Raw genomic sequence first — 23,836 nt, 5'->3', positions numbered from 1 at the left:
GCAGGCTCATACACACACATGCAGGCTCATACACACACATGCAGGCTCATGCACATACATGCAGGCTCATACACATACATGCAGGCTCATACACATACATGAAAGCTCATATACACACACACACAGGCTCATACATACACATACATGCAGACTCATACACATATACACAGCCTCATACAGATACATGCAGGCTCATACACATACATGAAGGCTCATATACACACACACACAGGCTCATACATACACATACATGCAGGCTCATATACATACATGCAGGCTCATATATACACATGCAAGCTCATACATAGATACACGCAGGTTCATACACATACTTGCAGGCTCATACATACACATACATGCAAGCTCATATACATATATGCAGCTTCATACACATACTTGCAGACTCATATGCATACATACAGGCTCATACATACACACGCAGGCTCATACACACACACGCAGGTTAATACATATACACACAGGCTCATTTACATACACACAGGCTCATACACACATACACACACACACGCAGGCTCATTTACATATACACAGGCTCATGCACACACACACACACACACAGGCTCATACATATACATGCAGGCTTGTACACATAAAAGAGTTCACTTCCTTGCAGGTGGCTGTCAGCTGTCAGTGAAGTATTGTGAGGTTTGAGTTCTTCGGACTGAGTGTGTGACTGATAGAGGCTGCAGTCCCCACAGGATAAGCCTCGGGCTTGTGGCACGTGGGTTAACGAAAGTGCCTTCGCTATACAACAAAACACTTTCTTTCTATGAAGTCTTTGCTCTGGAGGATGGGGGTTGGGGGGAACTGGGCCCTGGGCAACTCCATCACGTCTTGCGGGAGGCATTGGCAGGGTCTTTGTGTCCACTGCAGGCACCAGGCTTTGATCTCTGTACTCAGTTGGATCCAGTAGTAGGCTTTGGTCTCAGTACTCCGCTGGATTCAGACACAGGCGCCAGGAAAGCTGATGGTGGAAGCCCAAGGCTGGCTGCTCTGAGGTTTGTACATTTATATACAGGGGCCACTGCCAGCTCTCGGCACTGGGAGGATGAGCTGGGCGGGGCTCTCTTCTGGAGGCAGCTTCTAATTCATGGCTCTGAGCCCACAGTCTAGTCCTTTGCTGGCTCATCAGGTCTCTAGTTTCCCTCCTGCCCCCTGCCCTGGGCTGCCAAGTGCGGACTTAGAAGAATGATTCCTCGCTGTTTAGTGGACAGTGGACAGCTGCCCCTTCATGGCCTGTGGGTTAGTTACTTTCTGTATGTTTGAGAAAGAACTGGTTTATAAACAGCACAGGACACAGAAATGGTGAGACATGGACAGGCGAGAAACCATCCCACTCCCAGGGAGCCATGCTGGCAGGCGTCAGAGGGACCACTAAGTGTCACTACCTAACAGTGCCTCTGGACTCGTGTGGCTCATTTGTGGTTCCCAGACATCTATATAAGGTGGCCCCCTACCAGCCATTTGTATTTCCAATCTGCAGAAAAAGAGACAGGTTCTAAGGAGCTTTGTACTGTGCCCCAAGCCAGCTGGGTGATCAGGACAAATCAGAGCTGAGGGGCAGAGGGCCGGGGTTCGATTCCCAGCACCAGCCTCATACAACCATCTGTAACTCCAGTCCTAGGGGAATCCAACGCCACCTTCTGGCCTCTTTGGGAACTGCATGCTTGTAGTACATAGATATACTTGCAGGCAAAACACTAATACATACGATTACAAACTAAGAACAATAACAACAACAAAAGCAAAAAAGCAAAAAGCCAAACAAAACAACAACAAAAAACAGAGCTGGGATTTGAACCTGGGACTCCAAGTAGCTACTTTATTGTTGCCTACATCGAGTGGCTGAGGAACACACACATTTCATAAGACTCTCAGCTGCTGTCTAGGATTGTCACAGCATTAGTGGCATGCTCTAGGCAGACACCAGGAATCACAGTTAAAGATGCAGAACATTTTTTCCAGGAAGCCAACAAAGCACAAACAACATGTTCAGTGTGACTCCAGCTTTGAAATCTAGCACACAGGCCTGCACATGTGACAGGAAGTAAGCAGACTATGGTCATTATTTAGTCTGTTGCTAAGTGATTTAATTTGCTTCCTGTGTATGTGTGTGTTTACATTGAAATATTGTGTTTGTTTGTTTTAACTTTTAAAAAAAAGCCTTTGTGTCTGAGTGTGGTGTGTGTGTGTGTTTGTGTGTGTGTGTGTGTGTGTGTGTGTGTGTGTGTACTGTCAGCCCTTGATTTGTATCCTGTTTGAGACAGGGCCTTTTTCATTGTTCATCACTGCAGACACTAGGCTAGCTGGTCTACACGCTTACAGGGATTCTTCTGTCTCTGTCTCCCATCTCCCTATAGGAACTCTTGGGTTTCAAAGGCATTGCACTATTTCATCCTGCTTTTACTTAGCTAAAAGGATTTTACCTAAAAACAAAAATTAAACAAAGAAAGCAGCAGTGTGTAAGGGGTTAACTCAGGGTGTGGGCATCCTTTGGAGAGGGTGAACTCCAAGGATGAGTTCCTGAATCCCTCTCTCTGTCCAGGACTCCTGACAGGGGAGTGTCTGGGACTGGGTTTCTGGAAGCAGCCAGTGGAGAACTAACTGCCTCAGTCTCCCAGGCCCTGAACCCATGAGACAAGAGAGTTGTTCTGAGCTAAGCTCCTCCCCCTTGATAGGCTCTGAAAACATCCAGAGTACCTTGTTTAAATGCAGGTCTGACTGGGGATATCTGGTGCAAAGACTCTGCTTCTAACATACTCTTGGGTGATTCAGTTGCTGCCCATTCAAAGGCTCACGAGCACTGCCCTATTCTGGGGATTTGCCTTGGAGGAGGGTCCGGGGCTGGGGCTCCACTGTGTGGACACCACTGGGCAATGTCATTCCAGAGGTAAATTACAAGTGTGTAGAGATGGAACAACAGGAAGCTTCAAGGTGGGGAACCTCGAGTCAGGTGACCTCCGAAAGAGACTCTTCAGAGGTGGACAGATGAGCATCTTGGTCAGAGTTGCTAAATTTTCCAGCATCTCTTCTCCCACAGACTTGGGGGCTCTGTGTGTGTGTGTGGGGGGGGTTAGTGTCAGTTGAATTGTCACATGTGTCCTTTGGCAAGTCATCACCTCTCTTAGCCTTGAGCTTCTCTCTTGTCTCTGTCTCTCTGTCTCTCTCTGTCTCTGTCTCTCTCTGTCTCTCTCTCTCGCTCGCTCTCGCTCTGTGTGTGTGTGTATAGCCCTGGCTGTCCTTGAACTCACTCCATAGACCAGACTGGCTTCAAATTCAGAGATCTGCCTGCCTCTGCCTCCTGAGTGCCGGGATTAAAGGCGTGCACCGCCATGCCTGGCTAGCCCTCAGTTTTGTTACTTGGGAAGGAAAGGCCTGCTGTGTAAGATCATGGATGTGGGATGCGTGCTGTATGTTAGAGCCTGGCTTGACTTGTGCAGTAGGTCTCCTGGGGGTAAATTTGCTACCTTTACGCTGTGTGCTGTGTTCTTGTAGGTGGATGAGATTTACCATGACGAATCGCTGGGGGCCCACGTGAACATCGCCCTTGTCCGCCTGATCATGGTGGGCTACCGACAGGTGAGCCCCTTGCTGACTGGATGGGAGGCAGGGTGGATGACAAGCAGGGGACTTGCTTACAGAATCAGCACCCAAAGATCATTGGAGACGCTGCTTGGACAGAGACAATGGGGTGGGTCTCCTAACAGGAAAACTCAACCATCCTATGTCCTTTGGGGAGGAGGCCACTCTCCTTGAGCAGTTCCCTTGGCGGTGGGGCAGTGATAGAGACAAAGGCTGTCATTGTTGAACTTCATTGCTGAACATAGGGACCCTGACCTCTGCAGCCTTAAACCAGGAGGCTTATTAACTCCCTAATGGGGGTGACAGACATGCTTTCCTCAAAGGCTACTATGGAGACCCAATGAGGGAACGCTTAGTACAGGGAGGTGTTCGGCATGTGTGGAGTCTCTAGTGGACATGGGTACTGAATAGTGCCAGCCGAGGACACGTGTAGGGGGGACTGTGTGCCAGCAGCAGCCATGAGAGCAGCTAGGGATCTCTAGGAGAGGCGCTGCAGCCCTAGGCCTCAGTGTCCTCCCTCTGAGGAGAGCTCCGTTGGAGTCCAGGGTGTCTTTGACCTTTCTCTTGTTGGCACCCTCCTGCCTACCCCACAGTCCCTGAGCCTGATCGAGCGAGGGAACCCAGCACGTAGCCTGGAGCAGGTGTGTCGCTGGGCACACTCCCAGCAGCGCCAGGACCCTAGCCACACTGAACATCATGACCACGTCATCTTCCTCACACGCCAGAACTTCGGCCCCTCAGGTATGCAGGGTATTATACTTACCATGGCCCGGTATGAGCAACCCGCAGGGCAGATGTGGAGATTCAAGGTTGGACCTCGAGAGTAATGTTCTCTCTGTGGGGCCTACCCCAGGGAGGAAGAGAAGACAGGACCTGGACAGACAGGAGGGTAAGCCTTGGCACATAAGGTCTGTGACCAGGGAAGGCATCTCATTTTGGTGGCTGCTGTCTCAGTCCGGCCTGTAGCCTGCATGTACTGTTTGTCCCTGCCCCCAGCTGCTTGAAGACCTCAGGGACCTCAGCCAGGCTTCTGCCACTCTAGACTGTGAGCACTTGGCAGTAGAGATGGAAGCCTATGCCCTGTGCCACCGCATGAATCTGGGAGTCCTTCAGTTTCTGTATTCTCCCAAGTTGCAAATGGGGGAGGGAGGTGACCGTAATATTTACCAACTTCCATTTCCAGTTGCTTGGTGGGTAGAGGGGTGCACAGGAATCCAAGATAGTATTGACAACTGTACGCCATCTGTATATGTGCAGCTTTGGTCATAGTTCTCATATGGGGAAACTGAGGCACAAGGTGGTGAAGAGACTTGCCTATGCCTGTTCGCAGGCAGGGACTGACCTGATGCTACACTGACTCTTCAGAGCTCACGCTGAGGGCTTTGGGGATGTTTTCCTAGTCCGGTGGTAGAAATGAGTCGGCTAGCTTCCCTACCCATAGGGCTGCTTGTCTGAGCCACCAGGTCTCAGATGCGTATAGCAGACATGCGTGCATACACATGCACAGACATGTGCACATACACAGAGACACTGTACACACATGTACAATTACACCCAGACACCAGACATATGTACACATGTAACCAGACACAGACTGGCACATGTGTGGGAACAGGATGGCATGTAGCGATAACCCCACGGCTACAGGCTGCCCCTTCTCGCTGCACCAGGGCACTAGGCTCCCCAAGCCCTGTCAAAATGGACCGTGAAATCGGCCCAACTCCTAAGTCAGGGAGAGCTCGCTAGTCACTGCAGGCCCAGGCAAGGCATCCTTCCTGTCCACACCGCCAGCTCCAGATTTTCCCAACCTGCACTCCTGCTGCAAGCAGGGTCTGTTCGGTTGTTTATTTGCTGCTCCGGATGGACTACATGGTCCCTTATGCGGCGCCATTGTGCCACAGCCCTCATACCTAGAGGCACCCCTAAAGGCAGACCGTAGCTCTCAGGCCTTCGCACAGCGGCGTTTACGGACCACCTTGCTGCCTGCTCTCTTCCCATGTGGTTTTTGGTCCATCTATACCTTGACCTGTGACTCCCCAAATTCTGGAGAGTTATCTTGCCTGTTCTCCAGCTTGGTGGCCCTCAGAAGTCACTCCCTCTGTCTCTTTTCCTGGGCCTGTCAAACCTCCCAGGAGGACTCCTCCTTCCCTTTCCTTCACCTCTTCCTAGAGCTTCAGCTGTGCACCTCGGACACAGCTGCACTCGATCCCTGTCTGCCTGCTGAGTTAGACCCTCCTTATCGATGGCCCTGTTGGGAGTAGGGGTGCGATCTCAGTCTGCTTTTCCTGTGGGATCTAAAGAGAATTTCTTCTCCTCCTCCTCTTCCTCCTCTTCTTCCTCCTCCTTTCTGCCTCCTCCTATTCTCCCCTCCCCTTCTTCTTCTTCTCTCTTCCTCCTCTCCATCCTCTTCTTTCCTCTTCCTTCCCCTCCTCCTCCCCTTCCACCTCCTCCCCCTCTTCTCTCTTCCCTCTCCTCCCCCCTCTTCTTCTTCTCTCCCCCTTCTCTGTTCCCCCTCCTCTTCCCCCTCCTCTTCTCTCTTCCCCCTCCTCCCCTTCCCCCTCCTTCTCTTCTTCTTCCTCTTTATCTCTCCTCTTCCCCCTCCTTTTCCCCCTCCTCTTCCCCCTCTTCTCTCTTCTTCCTTCTCCCCCTCCTCTTCTCCCTTTCTTTCCTCTCTTCCTCCTCTTCCTCCTCCCCCTCTCCCCTTCTCTTCTCTGCTCCTCCCCCTTCTTTTCCTCTTTCCTTCTCCTTTTCCTCCTCCTCCTCATCTTCTTTCTCTCCTTCTTCTTTGTTGTCCTTAAGCTGTGTCTCTCTATGTTGTCCAGGCTGATCTTAAACTCCTGGACTCATATGTGGTCTTCTTGCCTTAGTCTCAAGAGTAGCTGTGGCTACAGGCTGGTGCCACTCTACCTGGCTCCCCACAGCACCCAACACAGGACCATCCCTAACCTTTACATAGATAGTGTTCTGAGTCTGTTTGTTGACTGGCTCACAGAAATGGAGTATGTATAGGCTTCGATCTCACCTGGAAGTCCCACCTGCTCAGAGACGTTGCTGCTGATACATGGAAAACTGTAGGCCAAGAACAAGCCCTAATCCTGGGACAGGGTGTCAGCCACCCAATGTTTGTTCTCTAGGAAGAGATTGTTGAGAACCTTTCTTCTCCAGGAACCTCCTACACCCACCAGGTTGGGATGTCTCTGTATTGTTTAGGCTGGGGACAACACAGGTCAGTACACCTCCATCATATCTGCCTGTGACCTCTCTCCTTCTCTCTGGCAGGGTATGCACCTGTTACTGGTATGTGCCACCCCCTGAGAAGCTGTGCCCTCAACCACGAGGATGGCTTCTCCTCAGCTTTTGTCGTGGCTCATGAGACAGGCCATGTGTAAGTAGCTCTGGGAGGGTGTGTTTAGGAGTGGCTCTGGGGCTCCGGGCCAAGTAGTGAGCTCAGAGGGGGCTTGAGGGTAAAAGGCCAGACCAGGTTCTGTCCCTGACACATGGTATCTACCAGCTGCCTGTGGCAGGAGGCAATGCGCCTGGCTGTGGGGGCCGCATATGGCCTGGCTTTTATCAGGCTGGTGGCAGAATGCCTGTCATAGGTCAGACCTGCTGTCTGGGTGGTCTCTGTCCTTGCCACTTCTTCTTTCTGTCTTCACCCAAGCATGCTTTAGAGGCCAGTTCCAGTTTACCCTGGCTTGTGCCTACTGAGAGAGAGAGAGAGAGAGACTGGCCCAAGCCCACTCTAAACAGGCACGCTTGGAGCCCAGGCAGTGAGCCAGGTGGGACTGGCAGCCGGTTCTGTGGGCTCAGATGCTGTTTAGAACACATTCATTCACTCCCTCACCAGTATTTGGGTTTATTCTTTTGGTTTGTGGGTTTGTTTTTTTGAGACAGGGTCTCATATAGCCATGAATAGTCTCAAGCTAGCTGAGGATGGTCCTGAACTCTGGATCCTCCTGCCCCAGGCTAGTCACGTTCTGGGGTTATAGGCGTGTGCCACCTCAGCTGGCTTCATTCAGTATTTCTTGAGCACCTATCATGTGCTGCGGTTTGACTTGCTGTGAAAGGCAGTAGATATCCACTCTTTCCTAAGTAGAGGCCCTCAAACTGAGTGATCTATGTCGTGTCTATCTTATGACCAGGAGCTCATGAAGTCACTGGCAGTATTATAAGACATTAGTTAGGCTTTCGTCTTGAATATCAGTTTAAAGAACAAAGTTTTAAATGTAAACTTTCATGGGTACCTACTCTGTATAGAATCCTATGCAGAGGGATGGTTGATTTCAGACAGGGTCTCACTATGTAGCTCTAGAGTAGCCTGGAACTCACTATGTAGATCAGGCTGTCCTCAAACTCATAGAGATCTGCCTGCCTCTGCCTCCCAAGAGGTGCATTAAAGGTGTGTGCTACAGGCTCATCCACGGAGGACAGTTTTTAAGAGATTCACATACTGAAGGCAGCCATGAGGCTGACGAGGTCAAACTTAACGAGATTAGACCTTACATTTGGGAGCCTTTCTGGTGCGGCAATGCAAGAGATGGCGACAGCAGGACAGATAGTCCCTGCTTTGGAGGTCAAGCTGTGTGTGGGGCTGCTGTGGGGCAGCTGGAGCTGATATTGTACAATAGGACCCCCTACAGGGACCTTCTACTCAGGCCAGCAACGGGCCGGAGGATGGGCCTTCCAGCTTGATGCCAGTCACATGGCAGGGGAGGGGGGGCGCAGTGTGTGCAGAAGCAACAGAGTGCACACACTCCTCTATCCTGTCCATGGGCTGGGCAGGGGTGTCCATAGAGAACGATGAGAAGAGGGGGATGGGGAAGGTGAGTGGCCATTGGTGTCCCAGCTGGGCTATCCTCAAGAGCTAGAGGGATGTGGATAAGATCTGAGGGATGGGAGGGATGGGTTTCCACGGGACTAGACTATGGAGAGGAGCAGAGGCATATTCAGGAAATGGAGGCTAGCTGGCCAGTTTGAATTCCTGGTCAAGGCAGGGTCTGCTGTTTTGGGTCCATCTGCCTGTCCTCAAGGGTCAGGACCCACACAGCAGGACTTTGTCCTTTCTCCCAGGCTTGGCATGGAGCATGATGGCCAGGGCAATGGCTGTGATGATGAGACCAGTCTGGGCAGTGTCATGGCGCCCCTGGTTCAGGCCGCCTTCCACCGGTTCCATTGGTCTCGCTGCAGCAAGCTGGAACTCAGCCGCTACCTTCCGTACGTTACCTCCACCCCGAGTTAGGAATGGGTGGGCAAGCCCAAGCTACACAGCTGTCCTGTCCTGCCCCACCTGCTTGGCTTGGTCATTCTGTGTCTCTTCTAGTCCCCCATCCCTTCACCTGGCCTAAAACACCCACCTTAGTGCGTCACAAGTGGGTTAGTGAGCCTCCCGTCTCAGTGTGACCATGGGACCAAAAACGTGGACGTGCTATTAAAAACCAGGCTCTCTTGCCTTACCTGGATGCTAATTAGAATTCCCTGTGGGTTGGGCTTGGGAATCTGGGTTCATCAAGGATGCAGACACCAACTCCAGATGGAGATGAGGTAGCTTCAGTTCCCCAGGGCCCCAGAGACAGGGATTTGGGGGAGGGGGCACCAGGAAATGTAGGACAGGTATTCGAAGCATAGACAAGGTCACCAGCCACTGACCTTCCATAGCAGCTGGCTCCTGTGTGCTGGATACACTGAGACTCAGGCAGTGTGTCCTCAAATTGTCTACAAGGCCATCTTAATCCATAGAGCATCCATTATATTCAGGCAAAACCAATACCCCGAGCCACATTATCAGCCGTATCTATGAGGCCATAGTCACCAGGGGACATAACTCTGACCCTACCCTACAGGACAGACCAAGGGATGACCCTTGACTCTGAAGGTCAGTTTGATCCACCCTGAGTTCTTTAGGCAAGCCTTGGTGTCCATGCCCCTGGATGTAGGTAGAATCCTCCTGCTAAACAGTCGCCTAGGAAGGAGGATGCTGTAACCGTCAATTGTCCTTAGAAAAGACAGCTGGGACCCACGACAGTGCACACAAAGTCCTATAGGCCTTCCTTGCTTATTAAAAAGCCCCAACTTGGGAAAGGAAGGCTTAGGATTCATAGCTCTCGGGCTGGCTCACTTCCCCCGTCCCTGCCACAGATCCTACGATTGCCTCCTTGATGACCCCTTCGAGCGCACCTGGCCCCAGCCCCCGGAACTGCCCGGGATCGACTACTCCATGGACGAGCAGTGCCGGTTCGACTTTGGCACTGGGTACCACACTTGCTTGGCTGTGAGTAGGCTGCGTGCCCAGCTAATGTGACCCAGGCTTTTTCCTTTACCAGATACCGTCAACCCTGCAAGTCATGGGCCCAGGGATGTTCTTGCAGGCTTGGTTCCAGCCATCACACAGGGATGGGGCTGGGTGGGGCAGGGTGCACACTCCATCCAGTCCCACCTGTAAGCCACATGTATGCAAAGACCTGGGCAGAGCTCAGACCTGGAGATGAGAGGAGGCAGGAAGGGCAAGCAGCCATCGACGCCCTGGCTGGTCTGGTCCCTTGAGGAGTTTACCTGTGATGGGTCAGGCCAGGATCTAAGCCACAGGCAAGAAGAGAGTTCTCACCTCTGAACACAGTAGTGGGGCATGGTGGTCTATCTCCATAACCCTGTGTCTGGAAGTCTCCTCTCTATAGGGTCATCCCCATGTCTCCGACGTGCTGCTGGAGGCCATAGATGCCAGAGAACATAACCCTGCTCCTGCTCTTCAGGACAGGACAAGGGCCAACACTTAAGGTTGGCTGTCAGTTTGATCTACCCTTGAAGGGACCCACACAAGGGGACATCTCAGGGTAGAGACAGCTAAAGAACAAACTTCTGTGACCCTAGTACTTTGTACCTCCACCCGGAGAATAAAGCCTCCCTCTCCTCCCCTCTGCAGGACAGGATGTCCTGCTTGGTAGCACCCTTGTGTGGTCACCTTTCTCACTCTCTAGGCCACACTGGGACATGTGACCTGACACAACACTACTTTGGGACTTCAGTGTCCACATGCTTCTGAGTATTTGAGGGACACCTGTCTGCCTTAGGGGAGTTGCTAAGAACATATTAATGAAATTGGGGCATCCCTCCGGGCTGGAGTGCAGGGTGACTGACCTGTGGCCTCACTGGGTATTTTTATTATAAGGAGATGGAGGAGTCTCAACTTCAGGTGGATCCATTCAAGACTCCCACATGCCCAAGGGTCAGGGGCATCCTGGGCCCATATCTCTGTGGAGCCTCCAAGTGGCTTCTATAGCAGTCAGTGAAAGTGTGTACACTGTGCAGGGCCCCTTCTCAGACTGTAGGAAGGGCCCAGAGGAGGCCCTGGAACCACTGGACTTCAGTGACGTTTGAAGCACATCAGGTTCTGGCTACCTTCTAGCACCCTGCATCCCAGCAATCCCCACGCCTTCCATTCTCTCCACCACTACTCACCTCATCCCCCTGCCTCACAGTTCAGGACCTTCGAGCCCTGCAAGCAGCTTTGGTGCAGCCACCCCGACAACCCATACTTCTGCAAAACCAAGAAGGGGCCGCCGCTGGATGGGACAGAGTGCGCACCAGGCAAGGTACCTGTGGGGGGCTGTGCAGAAAGTGGCCCTCCCCCTAAGGTGTGGAACATCCATCACAGGCATGGATGCAGGTGCCAAGGCCCTGCTCCTGTGCTGTGGATGGTCCACATGCCTAGAGTCTTTGCATGACCTCCATACGAACGTCCATCTTGTGCTTTCCCCTTGGCCTCTCCGGTCAGCCTGGTTTAGCACGGTCTCTTGAGCTACAGCATGCCCACGTCCTATCACTGTATAGATAAGATGACTGAACCCAGATGAGCTAAGGAAAGAGTCAGGCCGCACAGCGAGTGATTAGCAGCGAGGGATAAAGAGAGGAGGATACTAGCTATCCCAGCCACTCCCCTGCTCCCTGGCTCTTCCACACCCCACAAATCTTCTCTCCTCTTCCACAACCTGCCCTTCATGTGTTTCCGGGTGTGTGTTTGCTTCCTTGGGCCTGCATGGTTCAGGGAGTTCCCTGGCTGCTCTGAGAGCCCTAAGTTGCTCTATTTAAAAGTCCCAGATCCTCTCCTGTCACAGTCCTGTATTCTAGTTAACCAGTGCGTCTCCATCTTGGCTACACAAGGAAATCTGGAAAGCTTTAAAAAAAAATCCCACCCCAGAGTAAGAGGTTACCACAGCCGGGTACAAAGGGCTTTGGGGGTGATAGTAGAAGAGTTCTGAAGTTCAACTGTGGTGAAGGCTGTGCACCTCTGGATCATGAAGATGTTGCACTGCACACTCAGAATGGATAATTCCCATGGTGTATAAATCACACCTCATTCTAAACATCTCAGGACCCTAAAGACTGACTCGACTGGAGGAAGCCCATTACAGATGGTTGTGAGCCACCACGTGGTTGCTGGGAATTGAACTCAGGACCTCTGGAAGAGCAGTCAGTGCTCTTAACCGCTGAGCCATCTCTCCAGAGCTCTATGACTTCTGTTCTTAGGGCCATTTAACTGAGGTCCAGCAAAGCAAAGTGGCCACATATATCTTGCTGCAGCTGAGCTGGGATTCAAACCCAGGCTTCTCAGAGTCTGTGCATCTATCCCTTGGCTACAGGCCATAGGCTTGGCTCATATATGTTTCTGGTCCCATAGGAAGGCATTTCAGGGTACAGGTCAGCTTCAGACAGGATGAGACAATTGTCTTTTTTCCCCCCTCTCAGCCCCACCCACACCAGATAGGCTGGTGCATGAAATAGCGCCACGTCACAAATATCATTGACTAATGTTTGCTGTTTGGGAAGGCTACGTGTGCTGCTGCTGACTGAGATGCTGTTCCCAGCATTGCATTGGAGAAGGGTGGGGACACCCAGGATGGCAAGCCCTTTGTGTGAGGCAGCTCAGCTTCCTAGGTTTCAGTAGAGCTGTGACCCTGTCCAGTTCATTCCCCAGACTGATCTCTTAATGGCTCTACCCTCTCCCTCCTCCTTCCTCTCCCCCTCTGTTTACCTCTTCTTCCTCTCCCTCTACTCCCTCTCCCTCCTCCTCCTCCCTCCCCCACCTTGCCATAGTATCTGTTAGCTATGCTATGCTTCCCAAGGAATACCCTTGTTGCAGGCTCCATTGTGGTGGCCTAAGGTGACCATATGCCCTGTGTTCTACCCTAGTGGTGCTTCAAAGGCCATTGTATCTGGAAGTCACCAGAGCAGACTTATGGCCAGGATGGAGGCTGGAGTTCCTGGACCAACTTTGGCTCATGTTCCCGGTCCTGCGGGGGTGGGGTGCGATCCAGAAGTCGGAGCTGCGACAACCCTCCGTGAGTGCTGCGGTCTGGGGAGAGGCGGGCAGGGCGAAGGGTGCCATTTATGTGGGAAAGAGATGGAGGGGAAGGTGATAGGTGGGTGGGGTGCAGGAGAGTGACCCTTACAGACAGTAATGTGATTCCTGGATAAGGACCCAGAGTGTTGGAGCAAGGCAGTTTGCTTGTGAGCCATGGCGGCTGAATTCTGGAAATGTGCCTGAGATAATGTTTCAAGTTGTCCTGTGCAGAGAAGTCCCTAGAGAAACTGTGTGTCTAGGACCCTACCTGGTACTCAGAGCCCACTCATGACCCCAATCCTTTGGTGAAACTTTGAGTAAACACCAGTTTCAATGCATTAACACACCATCAAGTTTGCTTTCTGCCAGGTATGCAAACTCCCTACCCCTCTTTTAACTTCTTCTGCCTAACACCAGTGCCTCCATTCCCCACCTCAGTGTACTGGAGAGACACTTATCTCTCCCTTTCAGCCATCTTGGTAGAATCCCCTCCCCTACTTCATGGCTATGGGATGTCCGAGCCCCAGTTCCTCGCAGTCCTCATCTCCCAGGGTGAAACTGCTTGCTTCGTACACCCCAATGAGGAATGGGTAGACTAGTTGAAGCTGCCAAAGGTCCGCTGGCCTAGAGACTTCCACAGGGCCTGGTGCAGGCCCTCCTTACACCAAATGACCTAATGAACATTCGTGCTAATAGGTCACAGGGCCACAGTTGATCCCTTAGAAATTGTAGTCATTTGGAGCTCGCTAGATAACGTACTTGTCATGCAAGCTAGACTGGGGTTCACATTCCCTAAACCTACATAAAGGTTGAACAAGTCTGGGGACTGGAGAGATAGACAGATGGCTCAGTGGTAGAGAGCACTGAATGTTCTTCCGGAGGACCAAGGGTCAATTCCCAGCACCCACGTGGTGGCTCATAACTGGCTGTAACTCCAGCTCCAGGAGATCCAACACCCTCACACAGACATGCAGGCAGGAAAAAACACCAATTCGTATAAAGTAAAAATAAATAAATCATTTTAAAAAATCCGGCAGATGTGATGGCTGCTTATAATCCTAGCATCTGGAGGATGGGGGTGCAGGATTCCTCAGAGCAGGCTGGCTGGGAAGGCTAGCCAGAATCATCAAGTTCCAGGTCCAATATGAGACCCCGCCTCAATGAATAAAGTAGACAGTGAGGGCACCCGGTGTCAACTTAGGGCCACCGTGCACATGTACACACATATGCATCCGTACACTTGTGAGCATGCATACACACATGCACACCACACAGGCACATGCAGAAAAGGGGGGGAGGAATAGTAGTTATCGGTGCTATACCAATAACGGATTGGTGGCTCACTGCCACCATAGCAACCAGCACCATAGCAACCAGCATCTGTGTTAACCAGGCTGACCTTATATTGATGGCAATGAACAAAGACTCCCTTGTGATTTTCCTCTGTTGGAGACACAAAGGTCAAGGTGGTGGGAAGGCGTCATGGTGCCTGCTCTGGCAAACCACCTTGCATTTGCCAGCAAGTCATCCCCTTGATCAACTGTCCCATTTATTATGTTTCCTGCAGCAATAGTTGTAGTAAATATTTCATCTCAGTTGGGGGTTTCTACCCCACCTTTGATCATTCAGTTCCCAGATAAAGACGCGTGAATTTTACATTTATGACAAGACTTTTAAGCACTAGAGCCCGGCAGGTATCTATCTCCTAAGCTATTGGTATCTACAACCCTGAGTTGTAACTTACTGTGTTCCATCTGGGCCGCTTTTAACTCCAATTGACCAGCCCTCATGACTGTGTTTCTATGACTCTCCTACCCCATGGTGTCTTCTCCTCTCTTTACCTTTTCTCCTCTCCTTTCTATCCCTTGTAGTCCTGCCTCAGACCCCAAGTCCTGAAACCAAAACCTGACCTAACTCTCTTCCTCCCAGCTATAGGCTGTCAGCATCTTTATTTAACCAATAGTTTTAAGGAGGAAGATCACATAGCATTACTCTATATAAGTGTGGATTCTCTCATCCCAAGGGGTGACCAGGCCTTAGGAACCAGTATTTAGCATTAAAATACATAGAAAAGACCAAAACCTCAACAAATACCTTTTTGCTTTATGAGGCTTAAATGGAACAATGCGTAAGCTTCCAACTGGAGCGTGGGTTAAGCACTCTAGAGGTGACAGCAGCTATTGTTAGGAACTGTCCTAAGTGCTCTGTACAGGATGCTGTGTGTTCAAGTGTTAATTACGCTGGAGAGTTCTCCTAGAGTCTCTGAGCAGGGCACTGTTGCCTCCTGTGCTTGGATATTTTACACTGAAAGGTTTTTGTTTTGTTTTGTTTTGTTTTGTTTTGTTTGAAACAGGATCTTACTAGGTAGCTTTGGTTAGCCTGAAACTCAATATGTAGACCAGGCTGGCCTCGAACTCATAGGGATCTACCTGCTTCTGCCTCCCCAAGTGCTAGCGATTAAAAGTATATGCCATCTTAAAAGTCTTTTTAAAAAAGATTTATTTTTATTTTATGTGAGCGTTGTGCCTGCCTGTATGTATGTGCTCTGTGTGCCTGCAGTCCCTGAAGACGCCAGAAGAGGGCATCAGATCTCTGGGAACTGGAGTCAGACTTGTGGATGCTGGGAACTGAACCCACAGGAGTAGGCAGTAGAGCCATCTCCCTGGCTCCAAATTGACCGTCTTTTCTAATCCTCTTGATCTAATGGGGAAGAGTGTCAGTTGCTCTCCTGTTTTGTCACAGCTGGAGGTGACTTACGAGGATCCCACCGTTCCAGGGGGAAACCAAGGCAGGGCAAAGCCAAGTGACCGAACCAAGGCCACATGGTCAGGACGTGGATGTCGGCTCTTCTGGCTCAAAACCCAAGTCTCTCTTGTTGGCAGCTCTTTAGTTTACTATATTCCATTAGGAGATGGGAGTGGATGTGAAGAACTCTTTGTCCTGACTGAGTGCCTGCACGGTCTGCAGTAAGCACCGACAGAGTTTAAAGAATAAGCAAGAGTAATAAGAACTGACTTGTGGAGAGAACTAGCCAGTCCCTCGTCTGTCTGTCCTTATGTCTCTGCTCACTACCCCACCCCCACCCCCAGAGAGATAGGAGCCAGCACTCTTCCTATGGGTGAAATAGTCAGGGGGAAGGAGGGGTCTGTAGCTAACTTGTTAGAGTGCTTGGCCAGTGTGAAGCCCTGGTTCAATCTCTAGAATCATATAAATTGGGTATAGAGGTAGTCACCTGTAGTCCCAGTACTCAGGAGGTGGAGGCAAGAAAATCCAAAGGTCAAGCCATCCTCATAGTCCAAGGCTAGCCTGAGTTACATGAGACCTTGTCTCAGAAAGAAAGAGAAGAGGTGAGGGAGTTAGAGAGGGAAAGGGAGAGGAGAGGGGGAAGGAGAGAGAGAGAGAGAGAGAGAGAGAGAGAGAGAGAGAGAGAGAGAGAGAGAATTAGTTAGTTTAGAAGACCCTGAGGTCAACGGCCCAACACTGTAGGTCACTACTGAGTTGAGAACTCTACTACTGTATGACTGAGGTGACCCAGGTCTCCTTCGGGAAGCTCTCCTCTTCCCAGTCTTCCTCCCACCCCAACCCCCAACTCAATTACCTGGTCTCTCTGCCACTGCAGTCCAGCCTATGGAGGCCGCCCATGCTCAGGGCCCATGTTTGAGTACCAGATCTGCAACAGTGACGACTGCCCTGGGCCCTACGAGGACTTCCGGGCCCAGCAGTGTGCCAAGCGAAATTCCTACTATACTCACCAGGATTCCAAGCACAGCTGGCTGCCCTATGAGCCCGACAGTGGTGAGTGGCCCGGCTCTGCCCAACTCCTGGGCATGTTCTCATTCCTGTTCTCCCACCTATCGAGGCCCAAGGACCTGGGGGTGCCATGGCGAACCTGTGGGCAGACTGGCCCGAGTCCTTGGATGGGCCTCTGTGTCATGCACTTGTGGAGTCCCTGTTGCTGCTGAGGCCACCCTTGCTTGTTTATAAGCCAAGCAGCTTTCGGAGTAGGCTCCCTCTCCAGGGATGCTCATAGCCAGTCACAGAGCTGGGGTCCAGTAAGTACTGTTCAGATATCTGTCCTTAACTGCATATGAAGGCATCTGCCCTATAAAAGAGACAACTCAACAGAACATTTTAGAAAAAGTAAGACAGATCACACAGCATCGATCTTTAATCTTAGCACGCAGAAGGCAGAAGCAGGCAGATCTCAGTGAGTTTAACACCACCAGCCTGGTCTATATAGTAAGTTCTAAGCCAGTCAGGGATATATAGTGAGATGCTGTCTCAGAAACAAGGAAAGAGGGAGGGAAGAAGAGAAGGAGGGAGGGAGGGAAGGAGGGAGGGAGGCAGGGAGGGGGGAGGGGGGGAGGGAGGGAGGGAGGGAGGGGAAGCAAAGGCTTAGTTCACTTTCTAGAGTCTGTCTCAAAGCCCTGGGGAGGTCCCAGTGTGCAGCCCCAGGGCCTTGCAGCACTCTCTAGGGGTGTACTAGCATGTCCAGAGGAGCTTCAACCTACTTTAGACCAGGTTTCGAGGATGAAGCACCCATCCATTTAGCAGTCCCTGAAGGTCATTTGAAAGGCAGGTAGGTAGGAACTTGGAGGGGGAGGTTCTCATGTTGCCCGTCCCCTCTGGCTGCTCTGGGATAGAAACTGGCCTTGGAACTTGGAGTGTCTGATGTGGGGGACCACACTGAGGCCAACACCCAGTCTTTTAATGCATGTTTAGAGCGAGTTCCTGCTGTGGCACTGGGGCAGGAACGGCCTGGATGCCTGGCTCTTCAGGCCTGAGGCTGGAAGGATTTGCCGGTGCAGCTCCTATGAGAACAACGTCTTCTCGAACCTGAGTTAACTTCAAACCCTGAGCTCAGGCTCACACAGATTCCTCAGGATACAAGAGACTTCAGAGTCTTGCCAGGGCCAGACCTCTCAGCTCTGCCCTTTTGGAAGTGGGCAGAAACAGGCAGGGTGGGGGTAGGGGGTGGGGAAGGAGTAGGCAGGAAGGGGCAGGACCTTCCTTCTGCCTGGATTCCGCCCACTCTGAGGAGCTCACCACTCCTTTGGGGGTGTCGGCTGTCCAGGTAGCTGCCTGCTGGGTCCACTAGAGTGATCCTGCTTCTCATCTGGAGGTAAAGCCCCTGCACCCAGACCCCACCGGGAATCTGACTCTCAAGGAAGTTCTCGAAAGTGGTCGTAGATAGTGTGATTCTGTACTTCACAGGTGAGGGACCTGGTGTCCGGGTGTGATGTCGAAGCACTTGGGAGGCATGGGCAGGCAGATCTCTGAGTTCGAGGCCAACCTTGAACTACATATCGAGTTCTAGGACAGCCAGGGCTATCTATACAGAGAAACCCTATCTCAAAAACAAAAACAAAAGCAGAACCATCTAAAATGAAGGAGGAGGGGGGGGAGGAGGAGGAAGAGGAGGAGGAGGAGGAGAAGAAGAAGAAGAAGAAGAAGAAGAAGAAGAAGAAGAAGAAGAAGAAGAAGAAGAGACCCAGTCTCTTGGGAGCTTGGAAGCAGGAGCTAACTAGGCTCCTTAGGATAAGCTTTGGGAAAGGCTGGCTTTGAATCCCTTGCAGGTCACTGGGAGATGCCTGGGCAGGCAGGATAAGAAGGCTGAGGGACAGCTGGATGTCAGGCTTTTCCCAGGACTTTAGACCAATTCCAGGAAGTTAGCTAAGCCCTCCAACCCCACTTTCTCTAAGAAACACAGCGAGTGTTTATCTATTCTCTACAACTTCCTTTTTAGGACATTATCAGCTCATAGAGACAGGCGACATTTCATTTTGGGACATACAGTTCTCCTACCGATGTGCCCAGCTAGGCTGCAGAGCCAAAGCAAGACCCAAGTGATGCTGTGGTTACAAGCTGGCTGAGCCACTCCATGTATGGCCTTAAGCACGTTACTTAGCCTCTGGTCCAGTGTTTCCCCTGAGATGTCAGAACCTGTGCTGGGGTGTGGCTCAGTGGTAGATCACTTGCTTAGCATGCATGTGACCCTAGGTTTTATTCCCAGGACCACTCAGTGTGTGTGTGTGTGTGTGTGTGTGTGTTTATGAGGAGAGGGGGAGCTAGGAAGCTAGCGTAGTTGGTAAAGTGTTTGCCTTGCACGTATGTTAACTTGAGTTGATTCCCGGACTCTACATTAAAAAGATAAGTCTTGAGCTGCAGAGATGGCTCAGAAGTTAAGAGCACCTAAGGTTCTTCCAGAGGACTCAAGTTTGATTCCCAGCATCGTATGATGATGGTCAATAGCAGTCTGTAACTCCAATCCCAGGGGTTCTGCTGCCCTCTTCTGGCCTCCACAGGTACTGCACACACATGGTGCACAGATATATGTGTACTCAAAATACCCATTCATATAATTTTTTTTTTAAATAATAAATCTTTAGGGAGTTGAAGAGATGGCTCAGCAGTTAATTATGCTGACTGTTCTTCCAGAGGTCCTGAGTTCAATTCCCAGCACCCACATGGTGGCTCACAACCATCTGTAGTGGGATCCAATGCCCTTTCCTGGAGTGTCTGAAGACAGCAACAGTGTACTCATATGCATAAACATAAAAAAATAAATCCTTAAAAACTAAAATAAGTAAATCTTGGCAGAGTAGCATATACTTGAAATGTCCCGTGAGAGACTTTGTCTCAAAAAAACAAGGCAGAGACTAAACTGAGGACGGTGACTCAGTACGTAAAGTGCTTACTATACAATCATGCACATGCATGAGCGTATAAACTCACATATAAGCTCATGAGTTTGGATCCCCAGAGCCCATGTCAAAGCTGGGTGCAGTACCCACACATCGATAATCCCAGTACTGATGGGGTGGGCGGGGACAGGCTGACGCCTGACAAATCAGTCAACTCAGGTTCACTGAGAAACTCTTTCTCAAAAAATTAGATGGCAAGTGATTAAGAAGGACACCTGATGTCCACCTCTGGCCTCTGCATGCTTGTACGCTCATGCATGAACATACAACACACACGTACACACATGTATACAAACACAAGAGAATGGCTCCTTACCAAACACACAGACATACACGGGGGGGGGGGGGGGCGAGAGAGAGAGAGAGAGAGACACAACTATTAAGTTGCCCATGCTCCTCTAAGTAACCCCTCACTAAAGTTCATGTAAGTGACCCTGATTAAACTGACTGAGTCACTACAAACAGAGTAAGGGTATGTCCTCTAATGCTAGAACCTTCCTCACTGGTATGTTGAAATGAGGTGAGTTACGTCACCATGATGAGCATTTGCTATTGTTTCTCAAAGGTGTGAATGGGCTTTGGAAGCATCTGCTAGGTTGAGATAGATGGATAGAGATTGATATATATAAAATATTATATAAATATAATTAATATTAATTATATTAAATTATATTAAATTATAATAATGATTATAATTTAATTACTTTAATACTTTTAATTTAATAATTTAGTATAATATTAACTATGAAGCTGTGTGCACTCACTCATGAGAGTGAGTGTGAGTGAGTGCTGGTATCCTCAGAGGCCAGAAGGCGTCAGATGCCCTGGAGCTGGAGTTACAGCCAGTTGCTAGAGGCTCATCCTGGGTGCTGGGGATTAAACTCAGGTCCTCTGAAAGAGCAGCAAGCATTCTTAACCACTGAGCTGTCTCTCCAGATCTAACTGTTGGTTTAATATTGATAGTTTGTCAATAGATTTTTCTCAGTAAACGGATGGTGCATTTTACTGATCAGGGATCATGAAAATCAAGGAACCGAGGCTCAAAAGGTCTAGAGACATTTGCCTTGAATCACAGGACCAAACCATAAATGCCCCAGCAGGGTTCTTCAGCCAATCCCCCAGACAAAGCCCCCACCACTGCCCCAGAGCTGGCCCTGGATTTCGTGGCTAGACCTCATGCTGCTGGCATCCTAAGCCATCCCACTTTCTGTCAACCCAGTGGGCTCAGCAGAGTCTCTCTCCTCACAGATGCCCAGAAGTGCGAGCTCATTTGCCAGTCTGCAGACACCGGAGACGTGGTATTTATGGATCAAGTGGTTCACGATGGGACACGCTGTAGTTACCGGGATCCTTACAGCGTCTGCGCCCGTGGCGAGTGTGTGGTGGGTACCCCTGCAAGCTACTTACACTCTGCTGCCTCACGGGGGCCTGGGATACTAGGTATTGTTCACTGACATACCTAGGGGCAGCTAAGGCTGCTGCAGTGGGGTCCCTTCCTGTCCTACACTATTAGAGAAATGAGGTGACCCGGGCTAAGACCACCTGGGTCACAGGGTGGATTGGGGAGAATTCCCATGTGCCAGGGTTTCCCCTCCGGGCAGGGCCAGGGATCTCAGGAGGGAGCCAGTGGGCCAGAGAGGAGGGGCAGGGGAGCCTCCTTCTGCTGACCTCACCTCCACCCCACCCCACCCTACCCCACCCCCACCCCCAGCCTTTTGGTTGCGACAAGGAGGTAGGATCCATGAAGACTGATGACAAGTGCGGAGTCTGCGGTGGGGACAACTCTCACTGCAGGACTGTGAAGGGGACACTGGGGAAAGGCTCCAAGCAGGCAGGTGAGCATGGGTGAGCATGGCTGGGGGTGTGGCGGGGTGGGGGCGGGGCACTGGAGAAGGCCTCCCTCCCAGGTGTACATGGCTTGGGTGTGTATACATGGGGGTTCTCCTTGACCAGGTCTGGGGAGGGGAGGGTCCTGGAGCCTGGCTGCAGACCTTCCCAAGCTGCCTGTGACTGGGCCCCATCTTCCTGGGATACTAGTATGGACTCACAGGAGCATAGATGCTCAAACCTTTTTTTTTTTTCTTTTTTGGTTAGGTAACATGTAGGACATGTGCTGAGCTATCTTTTTGACCCCGGGGCTTTTGGTGGGAGCGAGGGGGTCATTTTCTATTCTCCTTTTAAAAACAAAGTCTGGGCCAGGCCGTGGTGGCCTTTAATCCCAGCACTTGGGAGGCAGAGGCAGGCAGATTTCTGAGTTCGAGGCCAGCCTGGTCTACAGAGTTCCAGGACAACCAGGGCTACTTAGAGAAACCCTGTCTGTCTCGAAAAAACAAAACAAAACAAAAACAAAACAAACAAACACACACACACAAAAACAAAGTCTGGGACCTTTTTTCCACTTTGAATTTCTGGTCCCTCGAGTTCTTTAGTTTCTACCTGTAACATTATGAAACTCGCTATAGCGAGGAGTGGTCAATGCTCCTTTACTGTGTGGAGTTAAGTCTGGTCTTCTGGGAGGATTTTACAGCTTTGTCTTACTTTGAAGCAGGGAAGGTTGCTGACCAAGAAAGGCTGGTTTCCAAGCTTTGAATCGGTCCAAAAAAGCCATGTAGGGTCTTCATGACTGATCTCACCTGCAACTCGACAGTAGCTTAGGAAGAAGGGAGGTTGCGGGGAAGGGGATGGAGAAAGCAGAAGAGGAGGCCACGAGGGGAAATTAAAGCATCCGTGCACATGGTAGCGACCCCTAGAGGGCACTTGGAGCTATAGCATCTCATATGCCCTCCTGTCCTTGCGGGTCCGGTGGGGCGGGAAAGTTCCAACACTGGTTTCCAGCCAAGGAAACAGGTTTCTCAAAGGCTCTGTCTTTGAGAAGTCCTTGTGTTCCCGGCCATGTGCTGTGAGGTAGTGTGGGGTGAGGTGGATGGGTGCTGAGCAGGAAGCCACCCTCTCAGGACTCTTTGCTTTTTTGGATGCCCCTGGGTGGCAGCGGCTCTCAAACAGGTGCAGATCCCGGCGGGTGCCAGGCACATCCAGATTGAGTTGCTGGAGAAGGCTCCCCACCGGATCGGTGAGTGCTGTGTGGGGCGGGGAGGACAGGGAGGGTAGGGGCCCCCAGACTCAGATAAAGGCAGACAATTCCTTTTAGCTGTTAAATTTATGCTGAATAGCTGAACCATCACATAGCTCAAATTTATGGAGGGAATACGGTAAGCACTTCCATCCCCTGGGGCTTGTTTCTCCGCACCAGGATCAACCACTGTTCAAATTCCTTCCGTGAGCAGGTGGCCTCTTCTAAAAAAGTCATTTCTCAGAAAGGCCCAGGCAGCTCTTGCTGCATGGCACACCACCACAAGAACATAGGTTAGGAGTAACAGTTGTCAGCGGATCTCAGTTCTGTGGCCATGGTCATGGCCGGCTCAGACAGTGGTTCTTCTACAGGTTGCCTGAACGGAAACAGCCATCAGACTCTGGGAGCTGATGGTCTGTCTGGGAATTGTGGGTGGTATTGACAGTCGGCTGAGACTGAGGTTGACAGAGCTGTGACTAACCCCAAAAGGCAAATCTGGGACTATTCGCTGGATACCTGTCCCTTAGCTATCTGCAGTAACTAGAGAGGGCAAGACCCCAGGGTGCAAGCACTCTGCCAGCCCCTAACATTGCATTGACCCAAGTCACATGACCAGTCGATGGTTGAAAACACAGACTGTCTCTTAGCGGAACAGGACTATGTGGGCAGCCATTTCTATAGTCCACCATATGTGCCCTAGATCCCCATTCTAATACTGCTTAAACAGAATTAAAGAAGATGTCATGGTCGTTGTGAAAACATGAAGCCAAGACAGTTTGAAAGTTAGATTCCCAGAGGTTGGGGAGACAGCCCAGTGAGCAGAGTGTTTTCCATGTGAGCCTGAGGACCTGGGCGTGCACACCCTCCAGAACCAACATAAAAGCCAGCAGCATGGTGTGTGCCTATAGTCGCAGCACTGGAGCAGTGCTTGCAAAAGATCCTTGGAGCTGGACCCAGCTGAATTTCTGAGCCTTGTGTTCATCTAGAGATCCTGTCTCAAAAATAGGTAGATGGATGGATAGGTGGATGGATAGACATATAGACAGATAGATGATGGATGGATGATAGAAAGAGATAGATAGATAGATAGATAGATAGATAGATAGATAGATAGATAGATAGATA

General features: G+C 50.8%; 1 protein-coding gene across 1 annotated transcript in view; it reads left to right on the top strand.

Annotated features, from left to right (window-relative positions):
* Window positions 1–23,836, top strand: part of Adamts14 (ADAM metallopeptidase with thrombospondin type 1 motif 14) — a 77,896-nt gene that overhangs the window by 39,126 nt on the left and 14,934 nt on the right. The window contains exons 5-15 of the mRNA XM_028776867.1: window positions 3,517–3,600; window positions 4,197–4,344; window positions 6,883–6,988; window positions 8,674–8,817; window positions 9,739–9,871; window positions 11,076–11,189; window positions 12,787–12,935; window positions 16,557–16,732; window positions 20,890–21,023; window positions 21,353–21,476; window positions 22,631–22,711. Coding sequence (XP_028632700.1) covers window positions 3,517–3,600; window positions 4,197–4,344; window positions 6,883–6,988; window positions 8,674–8,817; window positions 9,739–9,871; window positions 11,076–11,189; window positions 12,787–12,935; window positions 16,557–16,732; window positions 20,890–21,023; window positions 21,353–21,476; window positions 22,631–22,711 — 1,393 coding nt within the window. The remainder of the gene's footprint in view (window positions 1–3,516; window positions 3,601–4,196; window positions 4,345–6,882; window positions 6,989–8,673; window positions 8,818–9,738; window positions 9,872–11,075; window positions 11,190–12,786; window positions 12,936–16,556; window positions 16,733–20,889; window positions 21,024–21,352; window positions 21,477–22,630; window positions 22,712–23,836) is intronic.

The sequence above is a fragment of the Grammomys surdaster genome, unplaced genomic scaffold (genome assembly GCF_004785775.1).
Source record: "Grammomys surdaster isolate TR1022 unplaced genomic scaffold, NIH_TR_1.0 273, whole genome shotgun sequence".
NCBI classification, from domain to species: Eukaryota; Metazoa; Chordata; class Mammalia; order Rodentia; family Muridae; genus Grammomys; species Grammomys surdaster.
Note: the sequence above shows the minus strand (reverse complement) of the source record. Positions and strands in the feature narration are given on the sequence as shown.